At 39.2% G+C, this 24,718-nt stretch overlaps 1 protein-coding gene across 11 annotated transcripts in view; it reads left to right on the top strand.

Moving 5' to 3' along the window:
• Positions 1-24,718, top strand: part of PTPRM (protein tyrosine phosphatase receptor type M) — a 443,069-nt gene that overhangs the window by 121,390 nt on the left and 296,961 nt on the right. For all 11 annotated transcript variants that reach the window (XM_074548727.1, XM_074548743.1, XM_074548708.1 and 8 more), the window contains exon 3: positions 14,636-14,901. In XM_074548727.1, coding sequence (XP_074404828.1) covers positions 14,636-14,901 — 266 coding nt within the window. The remainder of the gene's footprint in view (positions 1-14,635; positions 14,902-24,718) is intronic.

Genomic DNA, 24,718 nt, shown 5'->3' with positions numbered 1-24,718 from the left:
GCCCCTCACTTCTGACAAAACCAGGGCACTTTTAACACAGTCTTATTTCCTAAAGGAGGTTGAACATTAAATTATTTTATGTTAGCAATATTGCCAGACCATACAACTCTAGAAAGTTCTGGATGAAGTTTTTATTTTAAGAAGGCAGCCAGAACTTATCTACCATTGACCCTTTTCAGTCACTGCTTTTTCACTTTCTTGGTGTGACCTCTCTGAATTTTATTACTGAAACACATGAAAAGGTGACAGACGTATAAAAAGATGAGAGGAAGCAGTATATTTGTAAGACTGGGCTGATTAATTCTCACTGACCTCCATTACAATAATGATATCAACCAATCCACCCACTGAAGTGATAATGAAGTAGAAGTAATTAGGGTTTAATAAAAAATCTCCCTTAAATTATTCTTTCAGGAAATTAACTTACATTCTGTTAAAGCTTAGTGAGTCTTCCCTGCTGTCTCATGACAGGCCTTATCAAATATGATGAGCAAAGAGTAGGAATAGCCTAGATGCATTTATCTAGTAATGGTTCATCATATTGCAATATCTGTTGAGTTACAATCTCCACAAAAAAAATCAAGTTTGAGTGTTATGAAACGGGAAGTATTGCTGCCTAACTGTAATTTTTTTTTTTTTTAAATAAGTACATTTCAAATGATGAAAAAAATCCCTCTGTATCTCAAGAGGATTATGTAAGTGAGTAAAAAGAGGATTAATTTTCAACAGACTTCTTTAGTGAAAAAAAGTTAGTGTAAACTTGAAACACAATGCATACAGTGGTGCTCAGCTACCTGGGCATTCCAGGTAATTCATTGTGTGCATAAACAGCATTCAGCACATATCTGTTTGTTGTGCTCCATGTAGCAACTTCTGCATGTCAGCAGGCATTTCAGAATGTGTTCAAAATATCTCCAGACTTCAAGGAATATCTTTACAAGAATCTTTATTCATATGCTTTAAGTGTTTTTAAACATCAGTCTCTTGAGTTTACAGATTCCTAATTGTGCAACCTGTGCAATAGATGCTGACATCTGCCAGCTAAGTGTGCATTCACTTTCCAGTAGACCATTCTCCACTTTCCTCCTCTGTGGATAAGAAGGAATAAAAGAATATGACAAGGGGAATAAAGACAGAGTGAGCAAGTGGGCGATCTCAGTATTCAGCTTAACGCAGCAGACTTAGCAAACAATCCATCTTGCCTCAAGATCCGGGCTTTTCAGTGTGCTTCAGAGTGGGTGTATTCAAAGGGGTGGCTTTGTTTATAGTTTATTTTCCACCTTTTCTGAAGGAGGGATTTAGGACTCTTAGGGAAGCTGGAAGAGTGGGCTTCTGTTTCAAAACAAATCAAGTTAAAAGTAAAGCAACTTTAAATGTATTTACAGTACCATATCTGCCATCAAGTTTTAAAAGTATTGTTTTTTAATTCTTATTTTATTCTGTTTTTTTCAATTTGATCTCCATTTTGGTTTAAATATATAGCTTGGAGTCTCTATGCTTCTGTATACAAAGTACTGTCTAACACACAGATGACCCTGAAAAATGGAGGCTGTATTATTTTTGTCTTGACTAAGTATTAGAGTTGGAGGTATTGCTTGTAATCATAGCTGATTAAAAAAGTACCTGTTTAGAAGTGAAGTTTTTAGTTTGAATATATTCACTTCTGCCACTGATATGGCAAATCCTTGGCAAATTATTTCTGGGCTGATTGCCCATAAGTCTTTAACACTTGGTACATTTAGTTAAAACTTCACCAATAAAACACTTGAAAATGTTGACACAATTAAGGTAGCCAGGCTTCAAAGGATCCCAGCAAAAACTCCAGGAGAATGAACTGAGTTTAGTTCAGTACATCAAACCAAAATGACATTAGATTGAATAATTATAGGCAAAATAAAAACGGAACAAGTAAGGTGAGAGAAAGTAAATGCTACAGTGTCTCAAGTAAAGCTGAGTTACTTGCCTAAATATGAAATTATGTCACTAAGTTTTGCATTTCTATTTTTGACACAAAGTTTTATTTTGAATGAAACAGAAAGTATTCCTTTTACTTTAAAGGATAATTGAGTCTAGCAGTTACTTGCTGCAAAATTTTCATTTTCCTTTAATATTTTAGTGTCATCTGTTCCATTATCGTTATGTTTTATAATAGAAGTTTTGTCCCATAAAATGCTGTTGAAGTATGGCTTATTTGGTTATACTAAACAGGCATTGAACATAATGACAATAAAAGGTCTGTAGTACTTCAGAAAATAATTTCTAAGGGTTCATGTTTGCAGACAAGGAATGGAAGTTTAATGAAATGGAGATTTTAACTACAGTCAGACACAGTAAATATGTCAGTTTGGAAGCTGATTTTTTTCATTAAATGTTTTAAATGCGGAAACATCACTTGGTGAGTGGTTTGCAATGCACCTGAACTATTGCCTACGCTGCTTGTTTTCATGGTTACCTTGATACAAAGCTCAGCTTAGGGATGCCTGCTCGTACACAGCAACTTGCTCTTCATGCTGGGGGCCAGAAATAAGAAGTTGTTGATGTAGAACAAGTGAATAATGGGTGACAGGCAGGGGCCTTGAGATGTTCATGTGGTAGCACCCACCTGGCTGTGCCATGGTCAGCCTTCATCTCCCTGCTGCAGGAGTGGCACAGTGGGATGGCTTCCTCTAGCACTGGGCTGCTCTGTGCTCCTCATACTGGGAAAAAATCAGCTGAAATGGGGATTGTCTCCCAGCAGCCAGGCACAGCTTGGCAGGGGCAGCCACCACAGGGAGGGGATGGAGCAGCAAACTGCACCCTGAGCCTTTATGGGAGACACCCCTGAGAGCTTCAGTGGGGAGTGACGTGGCCCCATGGGCAGCGCCGAGAAGCAGAATGGTCAGGAGGATGCCAGGCCAAAAGGACTGCAGAAAAGAGTAGGGTGATAGAAAAACATTCATTTCAGTTTCCTGTATTTTGATTGATGTCCATTTAAATCCAGAGGATTCTTACTGTCCTGTAAGTTTTGGCCTAGGATCTTTTAAATGTAAGACAAAGTCAAGAGAGAAGAAAAGTGCGCAGAGCATTTTTTTTTTTTTAGGTTGGCTTCGGTTTGGTTGTTCCTTATTCTGCAGCTTATTTAAAATACCTTTAAACACAAATTCCCCTTTCACAGTCCTGAAAACACTTATTTATCCCTCTTTTCCCTTTAAAATCTCTCATGTGCCTGAATATTATCTTCTGGATTAAATTATGGGCTAAAAAAATAGGAGTTTAAGTCAATGTTGTCCAAACTTTTTTTTTTACTTGAGCACTGCTACAAAGCCTTTAATTTTCTTGAAGACCACCAGCCACCTTCAGTATAAAATTTAATTTCTGAAAATATTGTGCTTTAATAAGATGACATTTCAATTAGCAATTTTTAATAAAGCTGTGAAATGTCAGGTTCCTGCAATAGCAGGATCTCAGAACTCCAGAAGGCATCCTGCAGAAATATTATGCATGTACCTTCTGAATTTTTAATCCTATTGAAGACAAATTAAGTATCTAAGTGCTTTCCTGAATGGTACTTAAGCACATCGTTAAGCCCTTGTGTTAATTAGAGTCTTATGCTTTCGCTTTTTGAAAAAAACCCACCCTGATTCTGTTGTTCTCTTGAATGACAATCTCAGTTCCTGGGATTGTGAGTCATGAAACTGGAAGGCTTATTTTGGTGATGAATCAGGCCCAAATTAATATCTTTAATGCATCTCTAGCAGACTGGAACTTGAAAATTAGTACATTAAACAGTATCCTCCATGGGACTGCACAGGCAAAAAGCCCAACATGAAGTTCATTTGGTAAATATGTAAACTATTATATACACCAGTTAAATTATTTAGAGATGTTTTCTTCTATATTTAAGGTGGATAAAAGTAAAGACTAACTAGGACATAGAAAATACCCATAGTAATACAAGACTTGAAACCAATTCCATCTGGGGCTTGGAAGAAGTCTCTTTAAAAGAATGAGAAGTGAAATTCCCATTTTATCACTGTGCAAACGGCTTTGGGAAGTCTGCCGGTTGCCACAGTGAAGGAAATGGTTGTGTGAATAAACACAGATAAATTGGCAACCTGCACAGTATTCATTCTTTGTGATGTAGTTTGTGACGTAATCTCTCCTAGATAAGAGCCTTTAAAGATAGACTGTACTGTAGTGGTTACCATGTCAAGAATAAAATAGCTGACAATGGATTTTTTTTTTTTTTTCCTGCCAAGAAGGTGTTTTTTGCAAATATTATCTTATTTTAGAGCTGACGTTATGTTAAATGAATAGTGTAATATATTATTTAAAGAAAGGCAATCTTTATGCTTTAAATATTTTGTTTTAATTTGTCATGTAGTGAAACTCTTTCACGTAACTTATACCTTGGATAACAAATACCTCTGTATTTTTTGTTTGCTTTAGACTTGGAAAATAAGAAAGGAAAAAAAATCTGAATTCCTAAAATATTTCATTCTTCTCTTTGTCATTGCTGAGTGTAACAAGATCCCTAAGAGGAGAAAACCTAAATGAAATATGGCTTTATATACCAATTTGTAGAAAATGCTGTCGGCTGCTTTTGTGGCAAAGGTATAAGTGCATTTAAAAATAAAAACCGAAAGAAATAGAGAAATGGAAGTATAATGGGTCTCTAATTCCTGTACAAAGCCAACTAAGGCAATATTCCAAGCTGATAAATGCACACACAGACAGGCGTAAATCTTGGTGTAAACTAGTGTTCAATTTCATTTTAAAAGCAGACTGAATTCATGGAGATGGGGAGGGGGTTGTTTGGTTTGTGATTTATTTAAGGTGGAAGTAATAGCCCTAGCTGGATATGCTATTCCATCAGCTTTAAAGCTTTCATATTGATACAGTATAGGTTGACTAAAGTGTCTAACTTTACCTGCAGGAAGTGCAGTACCTGATCCATTTTGGCTTAAACTGTCCTGTAGTTGCCGTGTGGTGCCTGTGTGCTGGTATAACAATGACTTCCTTTGGGACATGAGCTCTAAGTAAAGGTCCTGAGCCATCCTGTTGCTCATCAGTGGAACACAGGCCCTGATGTGCTTAAAATTTTACTGAGCAAGTCTTGTCTAAGGTCTCTGAAGTGTTTCTGTGGAAGAAAAATGCTCTGAATACTAATCTCAAGTAATTTGTAGTTTAACTGGGGAAGAAAACCCACTGCTTGTGGTTTGGAGTCTCAATGAGTGATTCAATTTAGAAAAACAGAGCATAAAAGTATGTTTTAGGGAAGCCAGTCTGATTGTAATTATACTGGCAAGCTTCTAATTTCTGAGCAAGATTTTTTATGTGGAAGTAAAAGAACTGAAGCGACACATGGCCCATGCTAAGGGAGATGAGTGTATTGAACAGATGAGAAAAGATGGATGCTTTGATTCAAAAGAGAAGGGTAGAATAAAAACAAAACTCCACAGATCTGCTGTAGATGACAATGCAATGCTAACCTACTCTTTTGAATAGATAAGGAATATTTCCTGTGAGTTCTCTTTATTCACACTCATGAAACCATGAGTAAATTACTCCAGTAACAGAAAAGCCCTTGAGGCTTATATACTTCTAAAATTACTGATCTGTCCAGCAGGATTTCAAAAGGCTCTCTGTTATTGTGGGATTAAGTGCCATAGGCAGTACAGTAGTTTTTTTCTGCCTGTGAAAAACTGTCAGACATTTGAGTGAAATTCAGAAGACGCAGGTCATTTATATGTAACATGTTACTGCAAATACTAATCGTTGCAACAATTTAGTAGCAGTTTACACACTTGATAGTATTATGGTGACAATTTGCTTTTATCAGTAGCTAAGAAATTAGTGATCAGGTTTCCAGAAAATGCTTTGTGAGGAAAGTACAATGACAGTTAGCTTTCAAATGAGAAGTAACTTATTGCTTGGATGGTACAGAATTGGAAGAGTATACCATAAGTGCGATCGTTGGCCAAACATTAACCTAGCAACCTAAAGCTGAAAGAAAACTGTATCTCTGTAAAAGTTGTAAAGCTCACTGTCTTCAGGCCTTCAGAAGCTTTTTACATTAACCTCTGTGTTTAACAACCCTTTCAGCCTGTCACTGGGCAGGGAAAAGAGTACCAGTAGCACTTAACTCTGTTCTTGAGGATGATCCTTTTCAGATAAGAGTAACATGGATCAAGCTATGATCCCCTCTCCCCCAGCCTTTCTATGTTTAATTCTGCAAAGCTTTTATCTGAAAAATAACTGGTTTACCCCAGGAGCTCCCCTGAAACATGTTAAAGCTGATTCCTGCTTATCTCCTGAGTATTGTTTCTTAAATGCTGAATTGCATGGTTGAATGGTTTACAAAAATAATGACTAATGTTATTGGTGGTGCAGCAAAGAGAATGTGCTTAGAAAAGAAGGGAGACTTTCTGGGCGACAGCAGTAATTGTTAGCATGTGCTGGTTAGTTTTACAGATACTTATCTTCTGTGACAGAACAACTGGCCCATGCTTTGAATGCCAAGTTATAATAAAATGCAAGTTGATAGGGTAGGTGGCTCTTTGGAAAACACAGCTTGCCATTTTGTGTGCTGCTCTCACTGCATGTGCAGCTGTTAATGTGGGGACCAAAGGCAGGAGTCAGGTTAGATTGGGAAGAAGCAAGCATGAGAGAAATAGGATAAAGGAATAAGTGAGTCTCATCTCGTGTACCTGTCTGACAGCTCAGTATACTGCTGAGACTCTGCCTGGTGCTTGATTACTGCAATCTGTCCTTTGTTCTTACTAAACCCAGTTTCTACCCTGTTGTCTGTGGATGCACTCAGGTCTTCTGTGTGTGTGTGAGTGCTCATAAACTTCAAACCGAGCTAACTAGTGAGTGGGAGGTGAGACTTGAGTGCTGGGAGCTGCTGTGGAACCATGGAAGTCAGGGGCCTTTGGGTGTGAGGGCCAGAGCCTGGAGAGGAGCAGGGTGTGGGTTCCTCTAGCAGAGTGAGATTCCCCTGGGCTGGAGAGGAGGAATAGGGCAGGGCTGTCAGTGCTTTTTGTGTGAGTGCTCAGTGTGTTCACAGGGATGCTGCTAAAGGCACTGTTTTTCTGTCTGTGTTTGGTCTGTCCGGCCATCTCCCTCTCCTCCTCTCTTGCTGTATGCCTGCCTGCCTGCGTTGGGAGCGCCAACAGCTGGATCTGGGGCCATGGAACTGTAGCAGCCCTGTGTCTGTCAGGCAGGGAGATTAAAACTCACCCTGGTTCCTGAGAGTAGCCTAGATTTGGCTACTCTGAGACTTCGTGGGTTTTTTGGGTTTTTTTGTGGGTTTTGGTTTTTTTTTGGTTTTTTTTGGTTTTTTTTTCTTTGCCAGGGTTTGTGTAATTTCATTTTTTCCAGAAACAGATTTACATCTGGTCTTATATCCTTGTTAAGGAAGTTAAACAGCACCTAGTTTAACAGTGATGCAAAAAATCCAGCTAGAAGAACCTCATCCATGTTTACTAGGTCTTCTTCATTAACAGTTGCTTTGGTATTCGGCCTTTAATAAATGTGATGTATTCTTTTGTGCTGCTCTAATGAATTAACTTACTATGTTAAGCACTTCATAGAAGTTTTAGCTCTTCAGCTTCTGTGCTTTCAGCAATAGTTGCAGTCTTCTTCAACTGTATGCCTGAAGGTTTGCTTTTTTTTTTTTAAAGCAAGGCCCATTTGTCTGTTACAATGTGGATTGTTACTATTTCTGTCCTTACCCTTTAATCCTTTATGTACTGCATCCTGTATTTTGACTTCCCTTACTTTTGTTCAGGGTAAATCTAGCAGATGTGCCTAGCAAACCTCTTCCAGTCTCAGTGCAGGTACACAGGCTAAACAATCAAGCAGTGGAGCTGTGCCCTATTAGGAACAAACAAGGCGAGGAAACATCTGTGAATGTAGCCTCTGAGGCAGGGACAGAGCTTTTGTGCTGAACAAGTTATATTCTGTTTGTGACGTTCAAAGCTTCGTCTCATTTCCTTTAAAACAGAAGGGCCATGGCAAAAAATTCTTTATGCACATACTGTCATTCTGTGAGTGACAATGAGTGGTTCAAGGTGTCCTTCAAAATAATTTTTTATACGCTGTGCTAAAGTCCACAGTTGGTAATGGCATGCTTTTTGGTTAAGTTTTCAGAAAGGGAGAAAAATATTTCTTCTTTGAGAGCATGTGGCCATGGGAGAAGCTTTTCCAGGGAACAACAGGATAGGCAGTAATAGATGTGCTAACTGGAGACCTTGCACTGGGGAAGTTTTCTTAGAGTAATGGGGAGGAAACACAAAACTATTCCAGACATGAGAAGATTTTTCTGTTAACCCAGAGGAGAACAAGTAGAGTTTGTTGAATCCATAAGGGCTATTGAAGATGGCTTGTGTGCCAAGCAGGTCTGGAGGAAAAGGGCCCTTGTTGCAAAAGACATAGTTGGGCAAAAAATGTATTTGTTTTCAAATGGCTATATTTTACTTCTCTCTCAAAAGAATCTGGGTTTTCAGAAAGAAGACAATTTTTCAAGTTCACATTCTACTAAAACATAATTTCTTTCAAGCCCTTTTGGTGTTTTTTGGTGTGTTCACTTTAAAGAAAAGGTGCAGACAGATCTGTCTCAAAGCTCTGGCATGTTTGAAATCCAGTCATACTATACAATTTGAAAAATGTTATAGCTGGTGAAATACATCAGGTCACCTTTAAAGAAATCCAGCTGACTGCATCATGAGGACTCTTGAGAGAATTTGAAGAAAACTTTGCGTACCTTGTTGGGGAAGCTTTTTTTCATGTTTTAGAAATCAGTTCTCAGTCTTAGCAGTTTGTAGCATGATTCCCACTGTCTGTAGAAAGGTACTGGTGAAGCTGCAGAACACATGAGGATAGACCAAATGTGGGATGACAGAAATGAAAAAAGAACATTGCCCTGACTTACCTCTTTGAAACCCAGAAGGAGCACAGTTCCTTTTTAAAAGTGAAAAACTCTCCCAGGTAGTTGGACACTTTGGCTGATGAGGGTTTTCTGAGTGACTGGGGCTGGGAAGGAAACCTTCCCCCTGTGGTGGTGCTGCTCCATTGCCTCAGGCCTGGGCTGCATCTAAGGTGGCTCTCCAGGGACAAGAGGAGTAGCACAATTCCTTGGAGATTTCTTAGTCCACACCACACTTGACTTTCTTTATCAAACAGAGGGAAAATTACCTTGTAGATGCATTTCCTTTTATTCAGGCAAGTCAGGTTTCCTGTTATAAACAAATAACCAAACAGAAAACTTTCCAGTTGTGTTCATGAGTGGAATTGCATTTCAAACGTGATCCCTTTTCCCTGCCCTTCAGAAGATTTTATAAAAACCAAGCATTAACTTTGTTCCATTTCAAGAGTAGTCTGCTCTTTTTCCAACCTAAATGATTCCATGATGCTAGGACTCTGGGAAGATCTGGATTGTCCTCTAATTTTCATTACTTTCAATTAATTTTAGGTGTTTCAAATATATACCCTACTCCCTGCTTTAGAATGCTCAACAAGAATTTTCCTTTTCCAGACCTGGGAAGATGCTGCTTTGTGCTTTAAAAATCTCCTTGGGTCTGCCTGTCCTCAAGTCTTATCTTACTTTGATTTCTGTTTTTCTTAAAATGCAATAATTGCTTCAGAAATTGAATTTGAAACTTGAGACAACTCTATCAGAATTTATGCATACACATTTGTTTTCACTATTAGCTTGTGATCTTTATATGTCCCTACTATACATTGCATGCTTTTTTGCAAAGAGATAATATTAGTTATGTAAGAAGTAGCCTTCAGAATGTCAGTACGGTGTTTGAAAATGCAGAGTACTCATGAAGAAAACAGATAAACAGATAACAGGATGAGTAGTCAAAATCAATAAATATTGAAAAGGATTGAATAAACAAACAGCATTCAGAAAGCAGGATTTGTTTTTTATATACTGGCTATTGGAAAAGGGGCTCCAAAAATACAGGATTCAGAAATACATGATTTTACGTGCAAACTTGATCAAAGCAATTTCTAACAAAGTTATGGGAGATGTGTCTGTGCATATGAGATGAGGAAGAATTTTAAGAATTGAATTTAGGGAAAGAATTATAAGGCTTATTAGTCTTACTAATTGCTTGGCTAAAACAAAGCTGGCATTATGGGTAGAAGTGAATTGATCTTTTTAAAAAATACACAGGACTTATGGTGGATTCTTAATGGATTTTTTCCAAGAGTTTGAACAGTTGGAAATTTGGAAGATAAACAGCTTGAAAGTTGAGATTAATGATGTTTTTAGGATGGGTAATAAATAATGATTGAAATTACCCTGTTAAATTTGAGTAAATATTGCTCAAAAGAAGACTTAAAATTCACTTGGCGACAGTAATGGTTTGTAAGTTAATGAGCAGAACTGATGGGTGTTAGCTGAGGCACTGAAGGGAAGACTCTCAGCTGCTGTGTTTTGGGGCACCTCATTGTGCCACTTCAGGGGTGCCAGAGTCTCTGATGTTTGTGTGCACATACCTACTGGGTGATGTCTGGAGGTGGTGCATTTGAATGAAGGTTCCAGCTTCTTTAGGTGGTGCTGGTCATGCTTTCAGAGTTACAGCCGCCCTGTAATTTTCAAATATTACCAGAAAATGTTTTTCCTTTTTCTATAATATTACTAAATAGTAAGAAAAAGTACTGAAGAGAAAACCTGTTTTGTTTGCAAGCTTTGAGAGTTAAAGTGTAAGGTGGACTGTTCCTAAATTCAGGTCCTTTGCTTTCTGCAATACTTCCAAGGTGGACTGTATACGTGATTGTTTATGGAATACAGTAAACAAAAGAACACTTGTGAGTTTCCCTTGTCTGAAAGTGGTACTCATGATGCTTGAGCCTCACAATTCATCTGCTCATGCACTGCAGTTCCAGTGTCTTGAACTGTTCCACACTTAGTCTTGGGCAGTCAGATAGCTGCAATCTCTTGTGAGTGATGGCTGTAGGGTTTGCTGGCATTTAGGGAATCCTGTTCTGCTAAAAAAAGTGACCTTTTGTATGTATCTTCCAAGCCTTTCGTTGATTCTATGAGCTGCCCAGTCACAGCATTTATGAGACCTCAAGGGTATTTTGTTAATAAAGTAATACATAGAATATCTGTTTTTAAAATCAGACCTTTTGCTCTCTATCATTTCGCACATTTTTCAAATATTGGAGAGTCAAAATCAACCAACAGTAGTGTCTAAATAAATTACTCTAAATAAAGTACTCTTTTTAAAAAATACTTATTAGGAAGATAATTTGTCCTCAACCATGTATAAGACTGGTGAAAAATCAACAAAGTAACTCTTTCCTCACTAGTCCCATTTTCTTTATGCATGAAAAATTATACTGCATTCAGTTTTGTTGTGTTTGACATTCCCAGTATAAAAAGGATCTCTTAACAAAGTGAGGTGTTAGGATGAAAACTTGCCAAAGTGACTGGAAAATCTCTTATGCCATTCCTATCATTTTTTGTAGGACAGTATGTTGCTTTTCCAGTTGTCAGATTTTATTTTTTAAACTTTTTGGGTTTTTTAGTTCTGTCACTCTATCTTTTGACCATCTTTTTGTGTCCAGTATTTCACAGAAAATGTTGATTTATGCTAATGAAATGACCAGTATATTTAATTGCCTATTTAACTCTGGAGCAAATCCGTATTTTCTTTTTTCAAGTATTGCATCTTTTTAGAATGAATATTTTCATAAACCAAATACCTGCTGAACTACTGCTGAACCAGTTTTCAATGAGGAATTTTAAACAGCAACAGTGACTTCAGGATAACCACTGCTTTGTTGATTTAAATGCCTTAGCTCTAATGATGAAATACATGTGATTCAGCAGGGCTTTGGACTTGAATTTAATGAATGATGAGCACCATTAGGTTTTACTACATTGCATGTAGTGCCTTTACATAGCCCTATATAAAGGGCTGAGGAAATTATCATCCATGTGTTTAAACATGGAAGTACACTTAGAGAAACTAAGTAAGTGTGATAAAATGAGTGTTATTTATAGTAAGACATGCACTTGATATTACTTCTTAGGAATGAGTATTTGGTTATAATTTTACATGTTTTCTTGTGGAATCCTTCAATTCTGGCAGATAACTGTTTCCTTGTATATGCCAGTGTGTCCTTTCAGTTATTTTTAATATGTGTTTATGTGCCCCAGTATATGTGAGAAGCTGTTCTGGAGAGCTGATCCACTGTCAGAAAGTATGCTGTGGGACTTTTTGTTGTTTGTTTGTTGGATTGATAGTTTCCATGTAAAAAATCCTGCCAGTTAATTTTTAGTGAATTCATAAATGCTTTAAGTATTGCTCTTATAACTTAGCAAATTATACCTATTTAAGCAGTTTATATTTTAAATGTAAATAAATTAATTGAATGGCAGAGCATGTACTAATTGATGGAAGGAATATTAGTTTCTTTCCTGCCTGTTTTAAGAGAAAAATGCATATGCAGTGACTTCTGTTTATGTTACTAATGAATAAAGATTTTCCCAATATATTATAGTAACAGACTGTGAGTTAAATACAGAGTAATGCCTTTTAGGAAGTAAAATATTTATAGTCCTTTGTATTAAAAGAAAGTTCCATTTTTATCAATTTTATGAACTTGTCTAGAAAGGAAATTTATACTTGATGAATTATTTAAATTCAATAGCAAAACTACTATTACTGAATAGTTAAACCTATTTAACATAGATACAGTCTGGACAAAGGTTCTCCAACATTCCATTTCAAGAAATGACTTGCATCTCATTAGAAGGTATCATCACCCATCAAAGTAAGAAAAAGAAAAAAAATTAAAACTTGGTTTCTGAATAAATATGTGGCAAGTGTGTGTGTACTTACATTTTTCTAAGTACACTTAGCTATGCATTTGTAGCAGGGATCTATAACATATCCATTTCTGGACTTATGAGAAATGCAGTGTTTAAATTATCTCATGCATTTTATTGAAATGGTTTTTTTTCAGAGTAGATACTGAATTTTATTTCCTTCTATGATATCATAGGTTATCTGTTAATAGAATTCTTTCCTTTTCATTTTTTCAACCCAGAAATATGAATGCCTCAGAAGTCATGTTGCATTTTTCTAACATCTGTACGGTCTTTCAAATTCCTTAGTCCTGCAGCATGAATATTTTGAAGGTACACTTCAATGGAACGCGTGAATAGGCACTAAAAAATAGAGTATAAATTGACTAGCTGCTCGTGTGAGAGTTGGTTGAATGTGACCTCATTTGAATACTTTTACATTTCTTGTAATTTGCTGTTTTAAGTTGTGATCATAGTATAAAATTCAACCCCAGCTTTATTTATTTGGTTTTTTTACATGTAAAGCTTACTGGTTTACTTGAATTTACATTTGTTCATTCTTTTTTCACCTTTTGAGGACAGGAGACAATTGTCACACTTGGTCCAGTAGGTAACTTGTGATTAGCTAGAGGAAGGTTAAGGGGTTGAGAACATTTTAGACTCTCTCTGCATCACATACTGCAGAGTATGTGATCATCTGAACACATGAAATTCTCTTAAATTTCATGGCATCTCTTGTGGTGTATTGACCCTGGCTGGAAAACCAAGTGTGCTCTCCATCCTGGTCTCAACTTCACTCTGGAATTTTCTCTCTCTCCTCTCTTCCAGCAGTGCAGAGAGACAGGAAATGGATCAGTTCATCACATGTTGTCTCTGCCACTCCTTCCTCATCAAGAGTAGGACTCCTCACAGTCTTCTCCTGCTCTGGGGTCTCTTCCCACAGGATGCAGTCCTGTAGGCACAGATTGCTCCAGCATGGGTCCCACACCAGGTCATGAGTCCTGCCACTAAACCTACTCCAGTGTGAGCTTCCCACAAAGCCACAGCCTCCTTTGACCACCAGGTTGAGCTGGTGTGGGGCCCTCCCCAGGCTGCTGCAGGTGAACCCTCTCTGGACTCCATGGGCTGCAGGGGCCGGCCTGACTCACTCAGCACCTGGCCTGCTGGGGAATCTCTGCTCCAGCGCCTGGAGCACCTTCTCCTCCTTCTGCACTGACCTTGGTGTCTGCAGGGCTGTGTCTCACATATTCTCAGTCCTCTCTTCAGCTACAATTTTGAAGTTTTCTTTTTTTTCCCTGCCTTTCTAATTACATTACCCCAAAGGCTCTGCCACCATCCCTGACGGGCTCGGCAGTGGGGCGGGCTGGCTTGGAGCTGACTGGCACTGGCTCCGTAGGACACGTGGGGAAACTTCTCACAAGAAGCCACTCCTGTAGCTCCCCCACTACCACAACCTTGCCAGGCAAAGCCAGCAGGGTCTCTGCATGTAGAAGCACTCAGATAGCTGAGACCTCCAGCTGATCTGTACCACCATCTGTAGGTTTATTGCAGTGCAGGTTGCTTCAGCATTTGGGGCTTTTTGTCTCTTTCCTTCCCCACCTGTAGAATAAAGATATTAACCAGCTTTACAAAAGATTTTTGAGATTCTGCAAAAGAAATTTGAGATCAAATACCTACTAAATGCATATTACTCTTATGTTAGTAGAAGCAAAGAAAAATGGTTGAATTATTATTATTAAATTATGCTTTAGTTACAGATATTACCATATTAAGAAGAGAAAAAATGAGGAAGAAATTGAATCAATCACTTTGTTTTTGCAGGTTCTTTCATGTTGGTGAATACATCTGGAAGATTTTCAGGACAGAAAGCTCACCTCCTGATGCCCCATCTGAAAGAAAACGATACACATTGTATTGATTTTCACTATTATGTTTCAAGCAAGAGTGGAGCTAGCCCTGGCACTCTGAATGTATATGTGAAGTTTAATGATGGTCCTATTGGTAACCCAGTCTGGAACACGTCTATCACTGGCACTTGGAGCAGAGCTGAGCTGGCAATTAGTACTTTCTGGCCCAATTTTTATCAGGTATGTCTTACTTTTTATGAAATTTTGTCTCTCCTAATAGCCATCTGGTTCTTAATCCTCATTTTAACCTTGAACCAAAATAAATTTCAGTATTTCTAGTTCATCATCATCTTAATCACATTTCTGTGCATGATGCTAAATGTTTGTTTTTACATGCATATGGCTGTGTTTATATGTTTATGTATATTTATAGAAGTGTGTGAAATGCACACATGCTCTAAATCTGGATGAACTAATTAGAGTGAATAAATCCAGAAATTTTGCCATTGATTTCAGTCAATTAACTGTTTCTCTGTAATAAGTTTGCTCATTCTTTCAGTTCAGTAGGGATGCTGGAATTGAACTCCAATAGGATTTTTTTATTTATCCAGTCTTCAAATTGGATTTATATCAGCAATACTTGTTGCTTTAGAACCAGCAGAATCCTTTCAATCCTCAGTTCAGGTCGTAACGCTGAATGCAATATCAATTTGTCCAGTAGTAAACATAAATATAATAGTAGCTGTCATAGGAATGGGATTTTGAGTGCATCCTAAAGATTCAGGGGAATGTCACTTGACAGTCCCTTAGGATGCTGCTTTTCTGTAGGATGGTTTAGATTATAGAGTTACTTACTGCTCTGTGGTAGTTCAATGTTTTTCCTCCTCCTTCCTGTGAAAATACAGTCTGTCTCCACAAACAAGAAACTTGGTTTAAAATAAGAGCAGGCCAGTAGCATAGAGGTGTTACTGAGCCTCCTGCGTCTTCACTTGAATTTTGGAAAGTTTGAATTTTACTTGTTTGCCTGTACTGAATATTGTCACCATACTTATGGTTTGAAGCTTTCTGAAGAAAAGCCCTCCTAAAGATGACAAGTTCCTTGACTGTAGACATCCCTAGGAGGTACAATTGTGCTCTTCCACCATGCTGTTCCAGAGTGGGACTCCCTGATTCCTACAGCAGTGCCCAAGTTCCTAGTGTCACACGTGGCAGAGTCTTGTTGCAGTTCCTGCATTTGCTGTCTCAGGTAACCAGGTATTTGCTGTCCCATCATATTCTAATGAAGAGTTTGGCAGTGTCCACTGCAGGTATTCTGGGAGGCTGCAGTGGGATCTTTTCTGTGGCTGCCGCATCTGTCATGTGAGGATGTCTCAAGTGAACTGAGTCTGTCCTTTCTGAACCCTTTTTCATTTGAGTGAAAAATGCTGAAGAACTTTCTGGAGTCTTTTCTCTGATTGTTTCATCCACAATGAAATAGACAGTCCTACTCCAAAAGATAAGTTTGGAGGGCCAGGAACATTTTACTCTTGGAATGTGGGATGCCTGGCAGTGGATACAATACTTACAGACCCAAAAGAGCACACTTGCACATTTCTTCTTGCCTCTGATAGTGTGCTCCTAGGTTGGGTCTGCATTTGCATCCAATGTACTACCCAAGATTCCTAGGAATTGCTGCAACTGCATTGTCAGGACTTCTGGAGAGTATTCAGGGAAAGCTTATGGACATCTCAGCAAACTTCATGATGTAGATATTTTATAATTATGTGCAGGCTTGGTGAGGTGATGCTCTCGTGCCTTTTTGAGAAGGGTGGGCATATTGGCAGAGCTGAGGCTCACTTCAGCTGTGTGGGAGGAGCTGTGTGCTACCTATCAGCATAAGGCTGTGTCTTGATCGCAAAGTCTGAGCTTTGTTTAGTCATACACATCTCTCAGGGTGGAAGGGCAGTGTGTATTTTGTTTCCTGTCAGGGTTCAGAGAGGGTTTAGATGATGCTTTCTGTCATTTGGTTTAGTTTCAGGTAGTCCTGTGAGGAGCAGGGAGTTGGGATCCATAATCTTCAAGTGTCTCTTCCAGCTCAGGACTCCCATGACTCTCTGATCTTACATCAAGACCTCATGTTACCAATTTGATGCCAGTGTTGAGAATGCCTTCCTGTGCTGCCAAAAAGCCTTTCTATCTTCACTGAAAGACTGAGGACCACTCTGTGTTGTCAGCCTCAGTGGATGGTGGGGAGAAGAGGATAGAGCATCCCACATACCATTTTGTGGCTGACACTGGATATAACTCAATGGTTAATAATGTGGAATTTACTGGAAGATTTTGTGAACATGGTGTTCAGGAGTATTCAATACTGAGTACTGCCAAAGTCTGAAATGTTCCCATTTATATAGTGAATTAGAGGAGCTTCCAGCTTTCTGCCTTGTGAAAGGAGTCTGGTATTTGTGCAGCAGGACTGCTCTGGAATTAGCAGTCAGTAAAGAAGTGTGTTGTGCTTCAAAGTCTCACTCGAGCTCTGAATCAAAAGGCTGATGTGGACAGAGAAATTTTAATAGAAACCTTGAGTCTGACTATTAATTTTAAGGTAAATTGATGTATTCTTAAAAATATACAAAGCTTCTGTCAGTTTCAAGTGTTATTACTAATCTTTTTAATAATAATCTCTCAGATTTCTGACAATGATATAGATGGTATTTGGCCATAGAAACAGAAGGATAACCTTTCCCATCCTCCTTTTCCTCAAGACCTACCTTCTGGACTGTTCACCCTTATTTGTAGGTGAACCCTTACGTGCTTGGATGAGGTACTGCAGTTCAGCTGACGTATAACAGATGCCTAAGCCTGTCTGTAATGGATTCCACGTGCTCTCCTTGCTGTTGGAAATGTTGACATTTTTGCATAATATTTCTTTCACTGTGGAGTATAGTAGGTAATTTTCTTTGCATTTGCTGCATATAGTCTGAAATAATACCTGGTTAGGTACTGCAATTTAGCTGACATGCCAAAAGATCTTATGCTATGTTAATATCCATGGCAGTGCAGGCAATCAGTGTTAAATACTGTAGCTTCTCTGGCTTCATTGTAAATAAGCTCATTTATTCTTGAGGAAGTGCTGTCACCATTTTAAGAGCTTACAGTTAATGGTCTTTGTTTTTGGTTGCCTCCATTCTCTCAGAGGTCTGTGATGCAATTTCCTCACTTGAGTGCTGACATTTGCTATTTTTCATTGTTTCTGAACTCCTTTCATCAGTTTTAATGCATTTTCTTCTTTATATAGAGTTTGTTGTGGGGGATGACAGGAAGTTAGCTTTAAGCAGCTGGGAGAAGGGGGCAGGAAGAGGAGAGAGGGTATATATGAATGCTGTGAGAGCATAGCTCCAAGTTGGGTGGCAGCTCAGGTGGCTGCAGGAATAGTGGGGAAGGCACAGGACTCATCTGGTAGGTATTTAAACATAGTACCAAGTCTGTTTCCTGAGCTACTATACATTTAAGTCCAAAACTGCAACCTCCTTTGGCACAAATGCATGTGTTCCACACAAAACCTCCAGAATGTACAAGACTTCCACCCAGTGATTTTCTGAGTTTGTCTGACCTTGCTGAACATAATTAAGAAAAGTCTCCTAAGAAGATTTTTAAGGAGTGATGGAGCCCTTTTTAACTTTTCTTATATGAAGGTTGGTGGCTTCCCAATGAGTAATCTCCAAGAGAACACCTTAATAGGTGAAGGGAAAAAGCAATGTAATTGTGTGATTGTCTTTGTTGTGTTGTAAGTCACATGATCTCTGTAGCCATCCACATCTGTGAATGTTTTATAATTCCATTCCCTTAGCAAAACACCTGCAAGATGTCTAGATGGAAATGAAACCAACATGTACTACAGAAGTCTGAGAACAAATTATATGTGATAACATTTCAGAGTTATAATATTTATACAATTCAATATTTTTTCAAACACAGTGTATTGTGTCTGTTTTGCTGTTGAAAAATGTAGGCAAAATAGCTCCCACTAAATGGTAGCTGACTACAAATCAGATTATGTTGTATGGAGTGAATTTTAATCCAACTTCTAAAGATTTATTGGTTTAAACCATGTATTGCAAACACATACAAGCAAAGCGCTCAAAAGATTTAATAATTAACAGTAGTTTATTATTGGAGCACCAGCTGTCCCAGCTTCTAAATATTTTTTGGATTGGATTTCTATTTAGAATCAACTCATTAGAAAAAGTCTTTGAACTAAATAATTAATTCTTTTTAATGCACCCGTTTCTTTTTGCCAGGTAGTTACTTGTGTATGATGCACACCATAGGTAAGCTGTACTTCATATATATCACAAATCACCATTGCGACCTGCATGTAACAACATTAATTGTTGATTACTTGCTGGTTATTTAAATTGTCAAGTGTTCTGACAAATAAGGATATATTTAATTCTGTAATTAACGATCTTCTAAGTACTACTTCCTAACATTTGCCATTGATTTTAGCATATGTCGGCACTGCTGTCCAGTTAGTGATAACAGTGTGCTTGCAGTAACATGGGTTCAAGCTGCCAAACACCTTCTGAGTCCAAGATAATCAGCACAGCTTGTTCTTTTCTGCTGTGCCTGCTGGTCTCTGAGCTATTTGTTTCGAAGTAGCTGGTGTGTTTCTGCAGGTACCAGTCTTATTTCTGTTTTATAAAATCGCTTTAGGAGTGCTCCCCTGAGGAAGCATTGCCTTCCTCTATTTAACACTGTGCCCAGGAGAAATTGTTTGCTTTACTGAGCTATTGTCTACTTGGCGCATCTTAAGCAAGAGCATCGAGGAGTTTATCGTGCCTTTGGAGACAGCCTGCAAACAAAACAAAGCTTCACATGATTCCTAAGACCTTCACCCTCCTCCTAACTTGAGAAGAATTAGAATGTACATGGAAAAAAGAGACTTTAACTTTACATAGATTTTGCTGCTAAGTGGCAAGATTGTTTTTAGATTCTTGGGGAGCAGTCTCAGTAGGTTGAGAGGCTCTAAAATTGATGCTTTGAGATACAAGTCATGAAAAGGCTTCTCTTCTAGGCTTCTCCCCTCTGAGGAGAGGGTGGCAGGGTTTTTTGGCATGTGTTTTTATTTACTTCAATGTTTTCCTGTATTTTCTCATTTGAATTTTTTAGCAGGAGTAGAATGGTAGTTTCACGGTTTTTTTCCCTAGACTAGTTAATAATTCTCAGACCAATTAGTAGTATTTAAAATAAATTTCATATTTTAGAAGTGTTGATATTTTGGAATATCACAATATACAAAAGCTACTACTGAGTTCAGTCTGGTGAGAGGATTGTGTTCCTTGCTTCTAACCCTTCAAGCAAGCAATTTAGCACAGCAACACTGCAAGTCACACACCATCTCCCTATCAGTTTTTATATTTTGAATTATTTGCTTTGTACTTTGCTGGAAGTCAGTCATGGCAGCAGTGAACTGAAACAGATCTTGATTAAATAAAACAACAAACACTACAGATTTAAAATCCAGAAATGGAATTGAAAGGATTAAAAATAGCTTCCAGTATAGTAACACAATTGTCTGTGCCACTGCACCATCTTTAAATGTAAAATCCTGTGAAGCTGGAGTGAAAAAATGGGGTAAGAGCCTGGCAGTAATTCCTGATCCTTTTTAGTAAGGACACAAAGGAGTTACATTGGTATCACTTCACAGAGATGAGATTTACCCTTCACCATTCTGACACATTCCCCTGTAAATTGGGAGTTTAGGGAATAAGAAACAGCAGATCAAGCCTAACTTTTAAAATCTGGACTTAAGCATACATTTGTTTCATAACCTGCTTTGTACATGTTTGGCTTGGAGTTTGGCTCATGCAGGGTACTTAAATCCTCATCTAGGACAGAGCATTAAGCTTCTTGTGCAGTAAAAGTCAGGCTCACATTCTCATGTGTTGTGTGTGTTGCATTCAACTGCACACATACGGTTCCTGAACTGTGCTTTGAACTCCAAAGAAACTTTGAAATGCATATTGCATTTGGAAAAACAACCTGTGTCAGGCATCTTAAATAGCTCTTCTTCATTGACTTATGTGCTTTGGGAATTACTATTTTGAGAAAGATGCACCAGGGCAAACCACATACCTAAATTTAAAAACCTCCAGCAATCTAAAAATGGTCACAAGTATGGAGGCATGCATTTTTTGTCACAGACACAAGGCTCTGTTGTTTGCTCCTGTCCCTTGTTCCTAAACCAGAAAAGCATTTGGGCCTTCTGTAGAGAAATACGAGACAGCAACTGGTTTAAAAACAGAAAGAGAATTTTAAGATTTAACAAGCCTTAATGTCAGGAGTTCAGTTTTCAGACTGGCTTGCTTGTTTCTTTGTGGTCTCAGATTGGCAGCAGCCACCAAAATGTTGTTTCATGTGCTTGAGTGCAGGTGTGAGGGCCACATGGTAGACATGTAGGAGTGGGAGGTGGGGAGGGAAGTGGCATGGAGCAAATTCCCAGCCAGGGAGGCCTGAACACAATTCAGGTAGCCCACATCAGTACGCTGTGATGGACCTCTCTGGGGCCTGGGAAAGGACCAGGTCAAGAACTTCCCTCCACATGGCTTTGATGAGAAAGCAGTTGCTGCTGTTGTGATAAGGCGAGTAGTCCTAAAATGAATCAGAAAGGGGGGAAGAATTGAACCCACAGGGTACAAGCCAATTTTCTGGATAGAATGGTTCCCAATGCCAGTACAGTCAGAGCAAGGTGCTCTGTGCTGTAGAGCAGAGCAGGCAGAGAGGAGAGTGCAGTGTGTGATGCAGCACTGCCTGCTCACTGGGGAGGCAGGGGGGCAGGATTGCAGCCTGAGTTTAAGCAGCTTTCTTGGTACTCCTTTCTCTTTCTTGTTTGTGCAAAGTGCTATTTTTAAATCGTGTGAAGGACGGTGTTTATATTTGGTACAATCCACCTTTTGACTGAAAGTGTTGTAATTTTGCAGCAACAAAGGCAGGAATTTACAGAGTGGGGTTGTGTGGCAACAAAACCTGTTTATTTCTATTGTTCTTTGGAACAAACGAGTTATCTTGAGTCGCACATTTTCAGCAGTAAGCATTTGTGTTGGTGAGCAGACCCCCTTTCTTTGTTCATATGTAGCAAGGGGAAGTGGCAGGAATGAAAAGCTAATTTTGCTCTTCAGTGAAGCAGGGAGGATCAGGGACAGTGCAGTGCTAAGCTGCTTCCCTGGTTCCTGTTTGGCAGGCGTGCTGCGGGGAGAATGGTGTAAAACAGCTCTCAGGGCAGTGTTCAGCAGTTTTTCCTGAGCAAATGAATTCCGTGTTTTAACCAGTTGTTTCCGGACTGATAAGGTGGTGGAATAATAGGCAAAAAATCCGAGGGCTGCCCAGTCTGACGTTACTAGAGTGTTTTCTCTGTTTTGACTGGAGTCTTTTGTATTGCCTGCAGGTGTTGCATCAGCCATGAGAAAAGGCTAAGTTTGGAGGTGGTGGTAAAAAAAGTTAATGTTTACAGGCCAAGCTACTTTTCAAATGGAAAATTATGGAGAAAATTAGATGTGAAATAAGTTTCTAGGTTTCACTCCTAGTGAATTTACTAAGGAAACTGATCCAGATTTGTGAAGAATCTTGACATCCTTATTGTAAGGTTTTCAAGGCTATCAGAAGTGTTTCTCAGGTCTCTCTCTCACAGTGTGTAGCATTCCTACTTGGACTTTAGGAAACCTGAAACCTTGATCCTACGTAGGATCAAATTACTTTTTTAATTTAAAAAGGGAAAATGCTTAGTTAGCACATATTTGAGCCCATAATCTTCAGTCATCAACTCAAATAAAATACTAAATTGTATACAGCAATTGGTAGTATTTCACAGTCTGTGAACCAAAGAGTTATTTTGCTATCCTTGGAATAAACTGTCATGCTCATACAATCATAGAGTGATTTAAGTTGGAAGGGACCTTAAAGATCATCTAGCTGCAAATTCCTGCTATGGCTGGGGCACCTTCCACAAAACTAGGTTTCTCAAAGCCCCATCCAACCTATATTTGAACACTTCCAAGGGTGTGGGGTTCAGTTTCTCTGGTAAACCTATGCCAGTGTTTCACCACCCTCAAAGTAAAGGTTTTCTTACTTATATCTAATCTAAATCTATTCTCTTTCAGTTCAAAGCCATTGCCCTTTGTCATATCACTATGTGCCCTTGTGAAAAGTCCCTTTTCCGCTTTCCTGTAGGTCCCTTTTAGGTACTGAAAGGCCCTAGAAAGATCTTCAGTACGTATATGTGGTTATAAATGCACCTGTAATGTGGTATCCCATAATGAGACAAAGTTGAATGGAGCTCTGAACAATCTGATGTAGTGAAAGGTGTCCCTGCCCGTGACAGAGGGGTTGGAACTAGATGACCTTTAAGGTCCCTTCCAGCCCAAGCCATTCTGTGATCCTGTGATCCCTGAAGACTTCTCTTCTTCAGCAGGCTGAATGACCCCAGGTGTCTAAGCCTCTTCATAGGGGAGGTGCTCCATCCCTCTGACCATCTTTGTGGCCCTTCTCTGAACTTCCTTCAGCAGGGTTTCTGCCCTCCTTGGGGGGCCCAGAGCTGGATGCAGTACTCCAGGTGGGGTCTCACTGAAAGGGAGTAGAAGGAGAAAGTCACTTGCCTTTACCTTTTGGCCATGCCTGTTTTCATCCAGCCCAGGATGCAGTTGGCTTTCTGGGCTGCAAGTGCATGTGGCTGGGTCGTCTTGACCTTCTCATCCAGCAATACCCTCAAGTCCTTCTCCTCAGGTCAGCTGTCATTCCATTCTGACCAGTCTGTATTTGTGCATATTTTTCTTCTATATATGACTCAGTGTCTTTCTTTGACAGTGGTATGTCACTACTGGCTTTACTGCCTCTTTCTATTTAGTAAAAATGGTATATTTTGTGCCAGAAAGGAGTAAAAGTTACAGTCATTAAAGTTGGTATCAGTTTGGCTATTGCTTTTAATGGAAGCATGATTTAACTGACAGTATTTCAATTTGTAATACTTTTCTTTGGAACATACTGTCTTTAATGTCAATAATTGTAATTCAGTTGTATGTCCAACTGGCATTTTCTTGATACGCTGCCTGGTTTTTTTTTTTGCGGAATGACACTTTTGGTATTTTGTTTAGAGATACAGCAGGGTATTTTAGATCAGTTGTTGAGTTTTTCTCTGCTGTTGACGTTGGCAGTTCTGATTCAGTTGCTTCAAGGTTGTGGTCTCCGCCTATGAACTGAAGGAATGGGAGTCTAGAAGTTTTTTTTGGCTGTGAGTAGATTGCAGTACTGAGGGCCTTAAAGCCTCCCAGTGAACCTGTAGCGAAGCTCCCCCATTAAGAATTAGAAATTATTTTTTGATCTATGGATATTGCATGTTTTCTAAAGCTCAGGGTATTGGTCTTGCTGGAAGTGAGGTAGTTCTTTAGAAAAGACACTCCTATGCAGCATTTTAAAAAATAGTTAAGTCTCTGTTATATGGCAGTAGCATTTCTAGCAGAAGACTTCTGACTGGTTTGTCTGGCTGCTCCCCAGGTGTGCGTGTGACAGTTATTCAGGATATTTTTTAAAATTTAGCATATCTGAAAGTTGAGAACTTGAAAAAAATACTTTACTCTGCAGTGATGTGCAGCAGTCCGTGGCCTGAGACCTTGAGTCCGGCTAGCGGGGGGGCAGCCAACAGCTTACTGCAGCAGGGGGAGTCAGTCCCAGTGGCAGGGCCCCAGGGCTGACTGCTTCAGGCACCCCTCGGCGTCAGAGGCCTTGGGCTGTGCCTGCAGGGACGAGGTCTCGGAGAAAGCTGCGAGATTGGTCGAAGAATGAAGAGCCTGACACTTCCTGGGGTCCAAACAGGTTTGATGCCTCTGGTGAACCAACGTGGAGGGCCTGGGACCAGCAGGGAGTGACAAAGAGCAGTGGGGGAGCAGGGGTTATAAAGGGAGGTGGAAACCAAGGGAGGGGTTTACAGCAAACCAATCAGAGAAGGTTGGGGGATGAGCTTAACATAACAGACTTAAAAGGGAAACCAATAGCTACATAATATAGGAGGAGCCCCGGGACCACAGCC

This window comes from Zonotrichia albicollis, chromosome 1, assembly GCF_047830755.1.
Source record: "Zonotrichia albicollis isolate bZonAlb1 chromosome 1, bZonAlb1.hap1, whole genome shotgun sequence".
In the NCBI taxonomy this organism is placed as follows: Eukaryota; Metazoa; Chordata; class Aves; order Passeriformes; family Passerellidae; genus Zonotrichia; species Zonotrichia albicollis.
The sequence above is the reverse complement of the archived record's forward strand: the minus strand, read 5'-3'. Positions and strand labels throughout refer to the sequence as shown.